At 33.4% G+C, this 16,958-nt stretch overlaps 1 protein-coding gene across 1 annotated transcript in view; it reads right to left on the minus strand.

The window, feature by feature from the left end:
* Positions 1-16,573, minus strand: part of Fgf7 (fibroblast growth factor 7) — a 54,979-nt gene extending 38,406 nt beyond the window's left edge. Inside the window, exons 1-2 of the mRNA XM_015480684.2 lie at positions 16,286-16,573; positions 15,135-15,691 (exon numbers count right to left, since the gene is read on the minus strand). Coding sequence (XP_015336170.1) covers positions 15,135-15,420 — 286 coding nt within the window. The 5' untranslated portion in view covers positions 15,421-15,691; positions 16,286-16,573. The remainder of the gene's footprint in view (positions 1-15,134; positions 15,692-16,285) is intronic.
* Between the last annotated feature and the right edge of the window lie 385 nt (positions 16,574-16,958).

Genomic DNA, 16,958 nt, shown 5'->3' on the forward strand with positions numbered 1-16,958 from the left:
TTTTGGTGTTATAAACCATACTAACACTGCATTCTGCTAAGCTGAAAAGCAGAAGGCTTCAGTTGTTGTCCAAACTACTACTGCTATTAATTCATGGTGTGATTTTTGAAAAGTTATCTTCTTTGTGACTCAGTTTCTTTACCAATTAAACAAGCATGATGGACTATATTAGTGCTTTTTAGACTTTTAGTACAACTACAGATACTTTTCAGACTCTGGTAAAAGCTCTAAATTCATTCCCCAATATTTTATGTATAATTTTTTTTTACCAGTTTCACTAAGGGCCATTGGCAAACTTCATGTCAAAATCTCTAGTCTAGATGATCTCAAGGGTTCTTTCGAGCTCTACAACTCCAGAATGAAGTTGTTTGTTTCGCACAACCAACTTAGTGCGCTTCTGTGTGACCAATAAAATAAGGCAGAAATGAAGGTGTCCCATATTTCAGCTTCCATTGTGAAGTCTCTGTCTCTTGTCTCTCTCTTTGCTCAGTTTGGGGAAGGCCAATTGCCATATCACAAGGAGACTCAGTAAGCCTGTGGAGAGGTCCGCATACCATACGGCCAAGTAGAAGGCTCTGGCCAGCAATCTGCTAGGAACTAAGACCCACCGACAACCACAGGAGTGCTCATAGAAGCAGATCTTTCATCCCTAGTCTATTCTTTGGAAGACTTCAGTCCTGGCTAATAACTTGACTGCAATCTCATGAAATACCTAAGCCAGAGTACTCTAAACTACTCCCAGATTCTGATCCTCTGAAACTGTGAGATAATAAATATTCTTTTAAGTTGCTAAATTTTAGGTAATTTGTTATGCAAAAATAGATAACTAAAACACACTTTCTCTATCCTCCCCTTCTCTGTCTCAGAGAACTTTAGAATCACTGGCAACATTTTACAAGTGAAATTAATTCAAACAATGTGATCTAATCCCCTTAATTTTATACTAATAAAACCTGGCCAGGCACGGTGGCACACGCTTTTAATCCCAGCGGCTTGGGAGGCTTAGAGGAGAATTGGGAGTTCAAAGCCAGCCTCAGCAACTGCAAGGCACTAAGCAACTCAGTGAGATCCTGTCTCTAAATAAAATACAAAAAAGGGCTAGGGATGTGCCCCAACGATTAAGCGTACCTGAGATCAATCCTCAATACCAAAAAAAACCCTGAGAACCAAGATGATTAAGTACTTGCCACAGTTATTCAGTTAATTAATGGAAGAGGTCAACACAAGAAACATAATATCTAGTATTATGTTTCTCATTATTATCATTAATATTAATCATTAATATTAATAATATTATTATTATCTCATGTTCCTATCTGTTCAATCCACTATTAGGGGATAGAAATATATATTAAAGTCTTATACTAAAATAGTACTATTGGTGTAATAAATTAAGACTGAGCCTACTTGTTCTGTCTTGTCTTTTCTCCAGTTAACCACCTAGTCCATTCATAAACTCTGTACCTGAATGAAGGGAGAAAACTAATGGATATTCATTAATATTGTTGATTTTGCTACTTGTGGATAGGTCTGCTAAGAAGCTTTGATATGAAACGAGGCTATACTTTTATCACAAAATAAATTGTGGGATTATTAACAGATATTAACTATACAAGTCATTTTTGTGAATAATGTAAATAACTGTTTGATTAGTTACTACTTTCACTATTCCTCAATAGCTCCTTATTACCTATAAGTAAAGTCCATGTTCCCTAAAGTGGAATACAACTTTCCAAGATAGGAGACTTCATTGCAGTCTCATCTCTCCCTACTTCCTACCTTGAACTTGATGCTCCAGAAACACTAATTCCCATACATACCTATCAGTACATCACTCAGCTTCCCCTAATGTACTATTTACCAGGAAGGGATGCCATTTCTTCTGAATTTCTTCACCATTCGTACCCCTGCCTCTAGCTGATTTATTTCTGCCAGCTTTTTTTTGCTTTAAATGCCATGGCCTTTAAGAATCTTGCCCCGTCTGTCACAGATTCTCTTAACTGCCTTCCACTATGGTCTCCTAACACCATCAACTTATCTTATCCCAGTACTTACTACATTCTTACTAAAAATTGACTCATAGGTGTTGGTATCCCCAAGTGAGCTGAAATTTTTCCAATAGTGGATATTTACCATATTATATCTCCAAAACAGCACAGCATATACTCACTAAATATTTCAATAAATATTATTCTAATCACTGGAAAGAGCCACTGCAAATTTCAGAATACAAACTTTCTAAGGTTATTTTTAAGAAACTGGAATAAATAATATCAAGCAGGTCTCAAATAATACATATATCTAGTATTCAGAAACTTTAAGCAATATCTATCATATGATTTACCTAGAACTATATTTGAAAATTCTCAAAATAGAAATCCAGATAGACTGTCTGTGCCTTAACTCATCATTTTTATTCTATTTCTTTTCCCTCTTTATTTTCATTGGGCATGGTCCTAAAAGGATTAGAAATAAATAGAGAAAGTAATAATAATGGACAAGAGAAATAACCAATTGCCAGTAAACTATTCAACCTATCCTTCAGAAGTGCTGGTTGGAACAAACACACTGCTATTTGTTTTATTGTTTTGTGTTTGTTCCATTTGAAGTTCATGACCTTGAGAAAGAAACTATCTGGATGTACTCCTAAAATTCACTGATTTATTCTCTGAAATTAAATTGCATCTATGTATGCATTCTATAATAATTATACAGATAATTACTAATGGGTAGAAGTACAAATATTTTCATAAATGTCATAAATGTGCCTAAAACACAACCAAAATAACTTCTGCAGCATCTTTAGCAATTTGTAAGCAAAATAAACTGAAGGTTGCTATGCCAACTCAGGGGGAGACAGATGGAGATGTTTTATACAAGGAAAATTGGAGTGAAGCATTTATTTAATACAAAAAGATAGTGCCAAGTACATATTGGATCATAATACAAAAAACTTTTATCTGTTTATACTTATTCAGCTGCAAATTATCCCAATGCATGGTACAGATTATTATGTGATGTTCTAATAGCACCAGTGACAGTGTAGTGATACATGTGATGATAACTAAAAGTATGCTTTGGAATTAAATCTTCTTGGGTTGACATCCAACTCTGACAACTACTACCTATCTAACCTAGAGCAAATTACTTAACTCCATGAACCAATGTTTCCCCATCTGCAAAATGAGCATAAATCTGCTAACTTTACATGCACTCTATGAAGATTAAATTAGATAGTGTATATGAAGTGTTTTGCACAATTACAGGTACACAGAAAATCCACTTGTACTAGTAATTTTTGTTGCTATTTTAAAATAATATTCATGACTATGTTTTCATTGAAGAAAGATATTGCTTTAAAATGCCTCACTTTTCCCCTTCAAAGTGTCTTAGTAACACTTCTCAAAAGAATAAATAGAAATGGCCAACAAATATAAAAAAAATGTTCAGCATCATTAACAATTAGGGAAATAAATTCAAAACTACATGGCATTTCATCTCACACCAGTCAGAGTGGCAGTCATCAAGAATACAAATAATAATAAGTGCTGGACAGGATGTGAAGAAAAGGAATACTTTTACACTGTTGATGAGATTGCAAATGAGTACAACCACTGTGGAAATAAGTACTGAAGTTCCTCAAAAGACTTTCATACTGGTGGAAGCACTATATGACCATACTACACCACTCCTCAATATTTATCCTAAAGAATTAGTCATCATACTATGATGATACTGCATATTCATGTTTATAGCACAATTCACAATAGCCAAACTATGGAACCAGACTAGGTGTCCATCAATGGATGATTGGAAAATAAAATGTGGTATATATGTACAATAGAGTTTTATTCAACCTAAGTAAAAATGAAATTGTGTCATTTACAGGAAAATGCATAGAACTAGATAGAGACCATTGTGTTAAGTGAAATAAACCAAACTCAGAAAATCAGGGTCATATGCTTTCTCTCATATGTGGAAGCTAGAGAGGAAAAAGAAAAAGAAAGGTGTGGATGGGGGAGCTCATGAAAACCAAAGGGCGATCAATAGAGACAAAGGACCAGGGGATGAGAGAGGGGAGGGATGGGGGAAGTGCTGGAAAGTGATATTGGCCAAATTATATTGTTATACTGTGTGCATGTACAAATATGTAACAACAAATTCCACCATTATGTACAATAATGCACCAATAAAAACTTGGGGGGAAATAAAGAAAAAAGTGTGTCTTAGTTATAAATATTGAAAGGTTTAAATCAGTATTCTTTATATAAACTTCTTGTTTTTAATGTATGATATTAATCACCCAGTGAATTCATCAAACCTATTATTCAACATCTATGCTGTAAATTAATGATCCATACAAATACTTCTGGAAAACAATCATTGCACTCAAAAGATTTTTATTTGATCAACTGAATCATCACCAAGTTTTAAGCACCAGTCTTTTTTAATTAAAATAAATAACACCTAAACAGGAGGCAAAACAGGACTTTGTCTAATTTTTAAACTAGAGTTGATATACTAGTGAACTTATTAAGCTGGTAAATTTCCTGAAAGCCTGTTTTCCTTCCAAGAAATAAATTATTAGTGTGATTATAAGCTTATAGCAGGAGGTATTTTGAGAAATAATTACTATGGAATAAAATATTCCATACCAGTTTTACTACTGGCAAGTATTTTCAAAGGATTAACCATTATTTAGCTATATACTTATATTCAGGCACTCAATAAAAACGTTCCCAATTGTATGTTATACAATTTTGCATGGACTAAATTGGAAAATTTATGTCAAGAGTAATAAACAAAATTTATTTCTACACAGTTCACTAATTTTAATGCTAATATTAATGTGAGTGCCTGATGAACTATTAAATAGTACTTTAAAACATCATAAATATTAAAGTTTACATAATAGTCATGATACAGATTATACTCATTTCCTTTGGGATGTATAATTTTTTCAATATCTGATCAATTTCAAGGCAGTTAAGAGAAAATTTGAAGATCAAATTTGGCCAGAATCTTTCCAAGTTCCAATTAAACAACCAACATAATTTTATAGTGCATTATTTGTACAAGAGAGTAAGCCTACTTTCTCAGAAACAGTTCAGTAGTCTTATCTACATGGAAAAGCACCTCATTTCTTTGTCAGCATCATGAATTAGAGGGAGTAAAACTCTGTGCAGCTGTTTGGCTACTGATAGAGTTATGTAGTCAAGATAGGTGGTCTAACACTTTTGGTAGTAAAAATTTGCCTTATCTTAAAGAATGTAACAGATAACCTCCATAATTTTGTCCTTAAATACTGACCATAAGTCTGAAAACCATTATTTCTTTCACTTCTTGGCAACTGTTATGGGGTAAAAAATTCCCTATAATGATAATGCAGTTTTGAAAGTGATTATTTGTGAACAGTTACCAAAGGTTGGTTATCAAAGATTGAAAAGGCACTAAAAAGAAAAATATGCAGTTATTCAAGAAAAAAATAAAGCTATCTATATTATCCCAATTAGCAGAACTTGAATTATGCCTTCAAAAGCAGTTTCTCTTGAAAGAAAAGATATCATATAAAACTTTGAAAGATTAATGACCGCTTTTTCAATTCTTTCATTAATTCAACAAAAAGTCATTGATCCTCCTTTTGCCACACTGAAGAAATCGTGCATCTGTTTTTTTAGAGAAGTCGCAGTTTAGTTGGGGTATATATGAGGATATATGAGCTGCTGGCATTAAAACAAATTGAGAGTGGGTTCACCAACTTTCTATTTTTCCCCAGTTCTCTGTCCCCACATATATGCCCTTTTCCCTTTCAGTGCTGATCATAAAGTCCAGGATCAATTTTGTTAGGAGGCAGATTCTATTCCTATGACCAATACCAATTACGAATTTTTTCCACATTTATATGTACACATGTTTGTGTGGTTTTGTTGTTTGCTTATTTATTCATTTGTTTTGGTACCAGGGATTGATCATCCCAAGGGTGTTTAACCGCTGAATCATTTCTCCGGCCCTTTTTATTTATTATTTATTTATTTATTTTTTGAGACAGAGTCTTACTAAATTGCTGAGGATGGCCTTGAACTTGAAATCCTCCTTCCTCAGCCTTCCAAAGTACTGGGATTACAGGTGTGGGCCTCCACAATCAGCTCTGCATTTATGTTTTGATATGCATAGGTTAGTTGACAATCAGGTAGGAATAAGAATGGATATTGAGGAGGGCCACAATTCTTCCAGGATTTGTCTTCACCTTGCCCTCCTGCCAATCGTCCTTCCAGTGTCAACAACGTCTTCTAAAATAAAACAATTTTTCTACTTGTCCCTTGAAATTACCTAGAAATACATTAAATCAAAATGGTACTGGAGGCCTTTTTTTTAATGATAGAGAATAAGAGGGAAGTGAGATATCTTTTTCTTTTACTTCAGTAAGACTTTTAATTCTTATCCACATTAAATTTTCTTGATAATTTAGAAATGTATTTCCTATTTTTAACTAATTTTAAATGTATAATAGACTAAAGGAGAAATATATTGAGTGACTATGAATCTTTCTGCCTTCTTCCACCTCTGCTCTTGGGCTAATTGCTGCATGTTCTACCATGGAGAGATAGAAGAAAGAATAAGCTATGGTGCTTATCTTTCCAGAAGTGACATTCTAGTGGTGGTGCCAAATGCAAACAGAAAGAACCACAGACAAGGCAAATGTATTCTATATGGAAAGTAAAGCAACAAAGGCACAGAAGATGATAAGAACAGTACTGGTTTTGTCTCTATTTAAACTATCAAATGAGTGACCTTCTCAAAGAATGTTGAAATAAAAATTAACAATCGTTCCATCAGGTTATATTAAATATTAAATTTCTAAGTAGATTTTGGGCAGTAAATGAAATTTGTTCTTTACTGTTGAAATAACTACAACTTTCGTTCAAACTGGTTTTTTTGAAAAGTAAAACAAAAATTATGGTTGATATGATAAGAATTTTTCAACTTTATTGGAATCCTGAGACATTTTTAGGTTTTTGTCAGTTTACAGGTTGCCCAAATAATAGTTATTGGGCATCATTTTAGGAGAATGGTCCTATGAAGCTGTTCTGAACAGACTAAGAAAAGACTTTGAACCAGGCTTAACTCCCACTATAAACCTCTGGTTTTCAACTAGCATCCATGCCCAAAATATCACTTTGATAGTCCAAACTCAAAATTCCTGATTTTGGCATAACTCTTTAGTTAAGCTTAGTTAAGTTAAGCTTAAAATATTGGTTCAGGTCAATTTTTAGCATTTTTATTTGGATCAAACAATGGAGTGGCAGCTTGATTTAGTTATTGACTACACCAAAGATAGACCCTAAGACTATAGCTCTCAAATTGTAATTTAATGAAATTTAAATGTTCTACCCACACCAGGGGTTGGCAGCTGGGGAGTAAGAGAAGTGTTCTGATATCAAATGTGTTTGGAAAACCATGTTTACACTTTTCCTAGAATTTTGCAATTCACATTAGTGTAGTTGTAGTTTATGGTCACAGAAATTCTGCTAAAAGACCTGTTCAACGTTATTTAACTTAATATTTACCAGTCAGCGAGGCATGACTGAAGCACAGTTTCCATGCCACTGTGCTTCAAGAAAACACCATTAATATCTCAAGGGACATTAAAGTTCTAAGAAATATAGTTTGGAAATACTGCCTTAAGAAAAAATATTCAGGCTCAGTTGATTCTGAATTTGGCTGCATATAATTTTCTCAAAATTATCCACAATTACATTTAAAATTAAAATAGATAAAATGGGAGATATTATAATAGAACATGAAATATATTGTGTTGAAATATTTCTCACTGCTCTTGTATTACATTAATCATAAAAATAAATTCAGTTTCAGAATAGTTCAGGTAAAGAAGCAAAGATTATTACAGTTTCATGCACAAAATTAACAGATTCAAACCTCTTATTTCAGTGCTATGATAATCTACTAACATTTCAATCCCTTTGTACACTATTACTAAAATTTCTAGTTAAGTTTCTTTTATCTTGATTTATTTTATCTGCCTTTATTATCTTATCAATCCAATGCATTTCATTGTCCTCATTCCTTAAGTGAATAAAAAAAATAGTAAAGCTCTAGCTAATCAGAATCCTTTATACTTCACATTAAGTTTATAGAGGATTCCAATCCATTAATTTTTTTAAAGAGAGAGAGAGAGAGAGAGAGAGAGAGAGAGAGAGAGAATTTTTTAATATATATATATATTTTTTAGTTTTGGGCGGACACAACATCTTTGTTTGTATGTGGTGCTGAGGATCGAACCCGGGCTGCACGCATGCCAGGCGAGCGTGCTACCTACCGCTTGAGCCACATGCCCAGCCTTCCAGTCCATTAATTTTTATATAAAGTCTTTTTTCCTTTCCCATTTTTCTCTTTTCCCTCCTATTCATAAATATGATTTTTTAAATTATTCTTAGATAGACACTACCTATCAAGTATTCCCAACCACTCCAGTAAAAAAATTTACTAGAGCAACTGGAGAATCCCTAGATCCAACCCTCCCCAATACATATCAAGCTTTCTCCCTTTAAGAATGATGTTGCCTACCTAAAATGAGTCCTGGATAATTTCCCTCTCTTCATTTTCACTGTAACAAACACATTCATAGACATAACTAAGGAACTTAAATGGCATATTCTTTGTTAGTGAATTTGATATGGCTTTTCTACTTAAGTCTTTATTTAACCTCAAAAGCATATATGAAACTTGGTCAAGAAAGAGTTAAATACTTAGTGACTCTTCAACATGGCATTTCAAATCATGTGGGAGGCAGGGGATTTTTCTTTTTCAACCTCTTTTGGGTGTAGGAAGTTTGGATATGGTTTGGAGAAGAGAGTAGATCATATCGAAGCCTAATTTCATCTAACAAAAGTTCTTTCATCTTCTGTAGTTACTTAAGTATACACATATCCTGCCTTTTCTTCTATGTGCCATATGTGAAATTTAAATAGAGAAAACTGTCATATTCCAATAGTGATGTTATGGGAGTGCTTCCAAAAATTGATAGAAGAGAAAATAAAGAAAACTTTGCTTCGTGTTATGCATCCCAATCATACAAAGAGAGCAAGGTTCTATAATTGTATCCTTTTCACTAATATGGATAGACCCTCTAAACTTGTGGTTCTCTCCCCCATGGGTTTTCTAGGTTAGAAATTGTTTCTTTAAACCTCTGCCATTGAACTAAGTGGGGTGGCTATGAGAGATAGAAGCCTAACTTGGAGGTATCTGGGTTCATAGTCAGAAGTGGCTTACTTATGTACCAAGAAAGCTGGCATTGATGCCTGTATTCCAGGTACCGTGAAAAATGTCAGAAGAGAGTCATATCATGAGACTGTAGCACAGGACCTATTCTTCCTTGCTGCTAAAGCAACCTTCTTATATAGTAGCTACAGAGCTGTCATCACATGCAATTCTAAGCAAGTTTACCAAATGTTGAAGCCACTAAGATTTGTCAGAGAGGTCAAAAGAGCCCAGAAGAACTCCCTCAGTGCACAATTCAGAGATTCCAAGATTAAGTCTATTCCAAAATCCTCTAAAGTGCAAGTTAATTCTGAAGCCCTGTAAGGTTTCTAAAATATTCCCAGAACCCCTGAGAGAGTTCCGGCTGAATTAGAATTATTGGTCCCTATATGAGTGATTTGCAAGCTTAGCTGCACATTAAAATCACTGGAGAACAAAGTCTGATTCATGGGTCCTCCCTGCCTTCATGAGATCCTGATTTAATTGAGCTATGGTTTTCCCAGTAATTAATGTGATCCTCTTAGTTCAGTAGTTTTCAGCCTTGGCTGTATGTCAAAGTTATCTAGGGAGTTTAAGATTCCTGATACTCGGACTGTATCTGTATCAATTTAATGAGAATCTTTGTGGGTGGAATCTCGCATCAAAACTGTTTTAAAGGTCCCCAGCTGATTATATTTAGCCAAGTTTGAGAATTAGAAAAATCTACAAAAGGCAGCTCCTCCCATATATCTAACAACCGGCTTCTTCTATTCTCTCCAATTCAGTTGGGCCTCTGAATGCACAAAAACTATAGCTAAAGAGTTGTTACACAGCTGAGTCACAGAGATCAGATGCTCTGGTTTGATATAGAAACAACCATGATATAGAAATGGTCAGTTCAAATGAAGGTTTAAGAGATGCTAAGAGACACGCCTATGGCAATAAATGAAGTTATTATTATTTAGGAAATGCCAGGCACTTATCACAGCCAAAAAAGGAAGGTTATAAAACAAAATATAAGATGTAATAGTACAGTTTCAAAGAACAGCTAATATTTCCAAATCTTCTTCCCAGCAATTTATCCATCTTCCATAATTTAGAGCCTTGACAAGTTATATATGGGAATTCAGGTCATCAGTTCTATAGGATTCAATCTTGTCAATAATTTCTAGGATTGTCTTTCATAGATATGTTCCATAGAGCTCCACAGATACATTTATTATCATTTTAAAAAATATTTTTCAGTTGTAGATGAACACAATACCTTAATTTTATTTATTTATTTTTATGTGGTGCTAAGAATCAAACTCAGTGCCTCACACATACTAGGCAAGTGCTCTACCACTCAGCCAAAATCCCAGCCCATTTATTATCATTTTTTAAAGGCAGAAATTATCTTTATATTGTTTTTTATTTTGATGATGTAAGTTATTATTCTTTAGACAACTTGCTAAATTCTGTTTGAAACACAAGCAAATTTATCTTTTCCATATTTAGAGTGATAGGTATATATTTGACAGCTACTAGCAGCAATTATTGTTGAGTAGGAGCCTATCCAAAGAATTGTTGACAACTAAAGTTGCTGAAGCTTTTGTGGCCAAAGTCAAATCCAATAATACTGTGTTTATTTGCTTTTCGCCAATTGTTAGGCCATATCCCATCACAGTCTAACAATCCAAAAGAGAATATTGCCAAATCATTGGCCAGTTTTCAGAATGGCTAACCCTTTTCTTTCGATGGAGCTAACAATGCTCAATGATATCCATGGAAGACATGATTTCTCTTGGATCAGTGGGGTTTATGACAATTAAGGATTTTTTTCTATTTACTATTGTGAAAGGAACAAAATTTTTTATTAATTAGATATCAAAAGCAAGAAGATTATCTTGAAGGATTGGGTTCTCTGTTCCACATCTGTCTTTCAGGGCAGTTGATGGGCACCCAGCACACTGCTGCCATCTCTCATACAGCACTTCAATTCCCAACTAAAACAGCAGTGTTATTTTTGTCAGGTGTGGAGTGATTGACTCTGTCTGCTGATGGCCCAATAATTATGTAGATTCACCCTCTGTATCTGTCTCATCAGAAGTGGAAGTATTGACTATTCTTTCCAGTTCCTTTATGATGTTATAAATTTTGTCCTCTGTAGAAAACACAAATGTACCTTTTGAAGGGACATTTTATGCTTTTAGTATACTTACTATTTGCTCAAGTTAGGTTCCAATTTTATCACTGATAAATCTACCCAAAGGCTAAATGTGGAAGCACCAGAAAGAACAAGTAGAGAGAAAAAGGTTTTGCCTCCTGGTTAGGAGCAGTGTGCAATTCCTTAGGACCAGTTCTTTGGTAACAGATGTTCTCCCTCAAGAGTCAGAAATAAGGTCCAACTTTTCTTAGCCTTTCATGAGTTCTCCCATCTACATAATTAATTCTTGCTCATGTGTCTATAAATATAAGTCTTATTTCTGGTCAGTTCCTTGGTACATGCTTTCTGCAGTGTGTTCATTGTAAACTAAATTTGAATTATTTGATAAGATGACACTATAACTAAAGTAAGACTGAAGTCAATGAGATTTTCACAATCCAGGGCAGCTTTAGTAATTTTTCAAGTTCCTTAAAGATATGAGACATAGTAATCACATCTACTTCTCCAAACACTTCCCTCTTCACCTCCCCACCCTTCCTCCACCTATCCCAGCCTAACTTCTTCTAGAAGCAAGAACATACAACCAAATCTTTCCCCTCTCCTGCTAATGCCAATCCATATTTACCAATATCACATTCCTAAGGACTGATGATATGGCTTAGTGGTAAAACACTTGCCTAGTGCACACAAGTCCCTGGATTCAATTCTCAGAACTCCACCAAAATAGTTTTATGTGGGAGCTATGTTTCTGTTTGTAGAACTAAGCATCCCTCTAAGTGCTATTAACATCTCAAGTCATTTCCCTTTCATTCAAAGAAATCTTTTGAGAATGGATTGGGACTTTCTTATGGTAACAAAGAACAATTAATGTTTTATATAGCTGGCATCTTACTTTTCATATAAAAGGGTTTTTATCTAAGATATTAAAATCTATATCATGGACCCCTAAAGAAGTTCAACACCTGTTAAAATTTTTAAGGCATAAAAACATGAAGAATGATATTTAAAATTTAATTCTGATATTCACTAGTTACACAAGTCTGCTACATCAGAATCTAGTAGACAATCCAATTATCTTTAATTCTCATTTCAACAAAAACAAGAAAGGAAAATCTTTTGTTCATTTATTCATTCATTCATTAATTATTGAAGGTGGTAAACAATCCAAATTTTGGAATTTCAAGTTTCTCATCCTCTTGAGTTATTTTAAACAAATTCTCCTAGGCATTTCCTTTGTATCTATCTTTCCTAATAGAATAGCTTCAATTGCACCTTGTGAACTTGCATGTTAATGTATAGACATTCACTCTTAAAATGAGTAAGGCTGCCTCTTAAATAATAGGAAAGAGCTATCAGAATTATCTTCTGTAAATTATTCTCCACAGATTCTTCATTGAATTATCTCATTCTGTATCTTAGTATTTCCTATAGACAAAATTATCTTAGCCTACTTAATTTTGAAGAAACCTTATTGACTCCTTTTCCAATTAGATAGCAGGGCGATTTGACAATGATTTAGTTTGCTTAAAGAATTCTGATGAAGATTTCTCTTTCCAGGAGAATTTATCATCTCAAAAAAGTATACCACATATATAGACTTGTAAAAAGCTTGAAGGTGAATATTATTTACATAATGTAAGTCATGTCTTTTTAATACATTGATATTGTGACATTCTAATTTATAATGACATAGGATGACTTTTTTCCTTTCTTTTTACTGTTGAACTAGTGTTAGAGGAAAAATGACTTACCAAAATAGCATTATGATACTCAAAGTTACCAAATTGTATTTCAAACTATAGAATACTTCTAGTATTTTGGGTATGTGTGTATGTACACATATATATGTACATATATGTGTATTTAAAGAAATTTTAACACAAAATAAAATTTACATGTATAAATACATTCTAATTGAATATATTTTTGATGCCAAATAATCATACATATTATTCATTTTTCGCTAAATTTTATATCCAACTGTTCACTTTTTCATTATTTGGTAAAACATTCAAAAGGAATTAGAGTATAGAAGAATTCTACAGTTTATTACTACCATTTGAAATTAGATCTGGCAACAAATCTTGTCATTGAGATAATATTCACTTTCATTCATTGTGAGTGATAGTTATACAATGGCTACTTACATTTCTTTACATTCATGCAATATGCTCTGTGGTTGAGGACAGACTAGGTTATAAGAACTAGAAGGTATGTTGGAGAACATATCCCATGTTTTACAGATGAAATTAGAAAAACTGAAAAGTCATTCACAGAAGGGCACAGGAACCATGTGTTATAACTTCCATCTGAGCTCTGGCTTTCTACCAGATTCTATTATCCATCATAAATCTCAATATTTTTTAAATAAACTGATGATAAGCCAAATTTTATTGCTCACATAGAAACGAATATCCATAAAACTTCCTCTGAATAGTCATTTCCTTAACTAAACTTCAGTATAATCAGAACAATCTTCTAGAATTAACATGATACCTTGGTTAATAGCAATAATAATAACAAAACCATAATTGTTCACAGCCCATCAAAATGGCCTTAACATTCTGTATCAATTATAGTTAAAGATCCTCTTGTTTTCATATTGTAAGCATAATTCTCCCAAATGCTCATTTATTTATTGATTAGTTTAGAAGTCTAAAAGACATTTAGTAAACAGGAAACAAAAGTTTTAAGTAATTACTATGAGTCTGGCACTGTGCTAGGCACATGATCACACCACTATCCCCATGCATTATTTTTTTCAACTGACTTTAACACACCTAACACGTATAATATTAACATTTTCCAAGTCCTAATAATATTACCAAAGCTAATTTTCAGTGAGGAATTTTAAATCCATAAGGTAAATGTTGAAGTATGTTTTACAATATTTTCAATATTTTATTGAAATTGGTTATTAATCATAAAAGTTCAATCCTGAAAAAAAATTCAATCCTGACATTTTAATATGAAAATAACAACTGATTCTTAGGGAAAATGTAAGCTTTTCAATTATAAATGATGAAAATAACATCTCTTTCAACTTTTATTTACTGACATTTCTGTTTCTCTTAAAACAACATATAGCTTATATGACACAGTAGATTTACATAAAGAAAATGTTAGAAAGAAACTATTTTTATGCCTAGGTGGATACGTAAGCAATCTAACACTAACTCATTATGACATGAATGCATGAGGATGCCACAGATTCCCTTCAGTTTTGCAATTATACACAATTGAACAAAAATGCATTTTTGAACACAGATTAAGTATTTTGCATCATGGAAATATTCTTTCAAAGGAAACTATTAAAATAAATAAATTCTCTCTTCCTCAAACTGGTGATTCGTACTTTGGTAAGCATTTACATAGAAGTATGGGAAAGCTCTTAAAAAGCTTTGCGAGGGAAAAAAATCACATTTCAATGTGAATAATACTATTTACATCTTGCTTTACTTAAGAGCATTTTAAGGACATGGAGTATGTGTTTTACAGTTGACTTATTTATAAGTTTCAACTATAGTATTAGTAAACTTGCCCTGTTCCAAGATATATTTTTAGGAACATGATTCACACAATCCCAATTTACAGAAATTAGAAAGCAATATTGCATTTAATTATTATTTCACAAGTAAAGGAAACTGAGAAAGCTTATCACCTGAAAATTTATCCTTTAACACATTGTCAAGGGCTATAAACAGTGCTTTAAATAAAGGACATTACTTACTGTAATTGTTCTTCATCTCTTGGGTCCCTTTTACTTTGCCTCGTTTATCAATCCTCAGATACCACTGTGTTCGACAGAAAAGTCTTCTCACTCTTATATCCCCTCCTTCCATGTAATCATAACTTCTGGTATGTCGCTCGGGACTGGAGCAGTTCACATTTGTAGCCATTTGCTCTGGAGTCATGTCATTGCAAGCTAAAGATAGAGTGCCCACTAGACAGATAATGTGAAAACATGATGTGTAGAGCAAGGTTGGCAGGATCCATGTCAGTATCCATTTGTGCATTATAGTGTAGTGCTCCGGGTGTTCATGAATAACATAATGAAAAGTAAAATCCTGAGTTGATTGTTACTCCTAGGTCATTGACCTCTTCCTATCTGTTAATTATATAGACTTATTTAAGAAAGAGTAGTTGCTCTTTCCAAATTGTTACCCTTATCCTTTTAGTTTCTGATAACAATACAGGATCCTCCTTAAATAACTCTGTGTTGATAAATCCTTATAAAAACAGGTTGTAATAAGCCCAGTTGCTGCGGTGCTGTTTGCTACTTGACTTCTGTTTGCAATGAGAGATTAAGAATGGGGAGGGAAGGAGAGAGGAAGATAAAAAAAATCGTGTTATAAATTTCAGAGAGTAAATAGGATTATAGCATGCAGTGTAGTTTATACTTTGAAGATACATTTAAGACAGATTTAACAGAGAGTGTCAACAGCTTTACCACTCTATATGCAGATTTATAAAAGTTATATATGAATAGAAACAAATCAGAACATGACTAGACCATTCATTTCAGTCACTATTTTATAAGAAATACTCTGTAATCAGAGTTATTGATTTAAATCAAGTTCTGCAATTACTATTAACAAAGTATAAAGGCTCTCCCTGCATTTCTTTATTATATGCTTTTACATTTATGATTAATCAATAATTTTCTCCTGAACTGCCCACATTTTTCAAGTTAAATGTCAGGATTGCTCTGGAGAGCTTCAACTTTATGTAAGTTCTACAACATAATAACTATAGATATTTTTTACATGGTTCAAAAATCTGGTAACTTTTACCTTCCCCCTCAATACCGTAACCAGAGAAAGAGATAAAGTTCTAGAAAACATTCAGAATTGTTTTTAAAGACAAATAACAGTAACTTACTTGTTCTGTTTATAACAGCTGGATACACAAGAATTCCATGTCTGTTGTCTGCCTTGTGCAACTTGAGCCTCTCTACTGTAGCTACAAACTATTTCTCAGCTGAGAAATCCTCCAGCAGAATCATAATTGTTTCCATAAATCAACAGGCAAGAGGATTTTCTCTGTGTGTGTGAGCGCGTGTGTGCTTGTGTGTGTGTGGAGCCTTTTATTCAGGGCTTTTCGATAAATACCTTTGCTGACCTCATTGGAAGCAATTAAAACTTAACCAGTGAGCTGTTAGTTGAATGCAACAGCGAGAATAGAAGGAGGCTTGTATAATATTCAATGGTCATGAGAGGGAGCTATGAACATGCTTAAATCTACAAGTGGGTATCTACTTTGTAGAAACAGATCTCTGATTCTGAAGCAGTTAGGAGGGGAAAGGAAAATGTAGACCTTCTTTACAGCACAGCACTTACATAGATTTTGGAAAATATTTCCTTGAACATATATGAAAGGGGTTTTGACAAGTTAGAAAATCTTTTCTACAGCTTTATGATGTATGTATTTCTTCAATTACTCTTTTGTGCTCAAATGTCAGAACAAAACTAATGTGTGTTAACTCCAATCTTAGTCTCTTAGAACATTCTGTTGTTGAGCTAAGGGTTTATCTTTGCACACAGAGATCATTCAA

The sequence above is a fragment of the Marmota marmota genome, unplaced genomic scaffold (assembly GCF_001458135.2).
Source record: "Marmota marmota marmota unplaced genomic scaffold, marMar, whole genome shotgun sequence".
Lineage (NCBI taxonomy): Eukaryota > Metazoa > Chordata > Mammalia > Rodentia > Sciuridae > Marmota > Marmota marmota.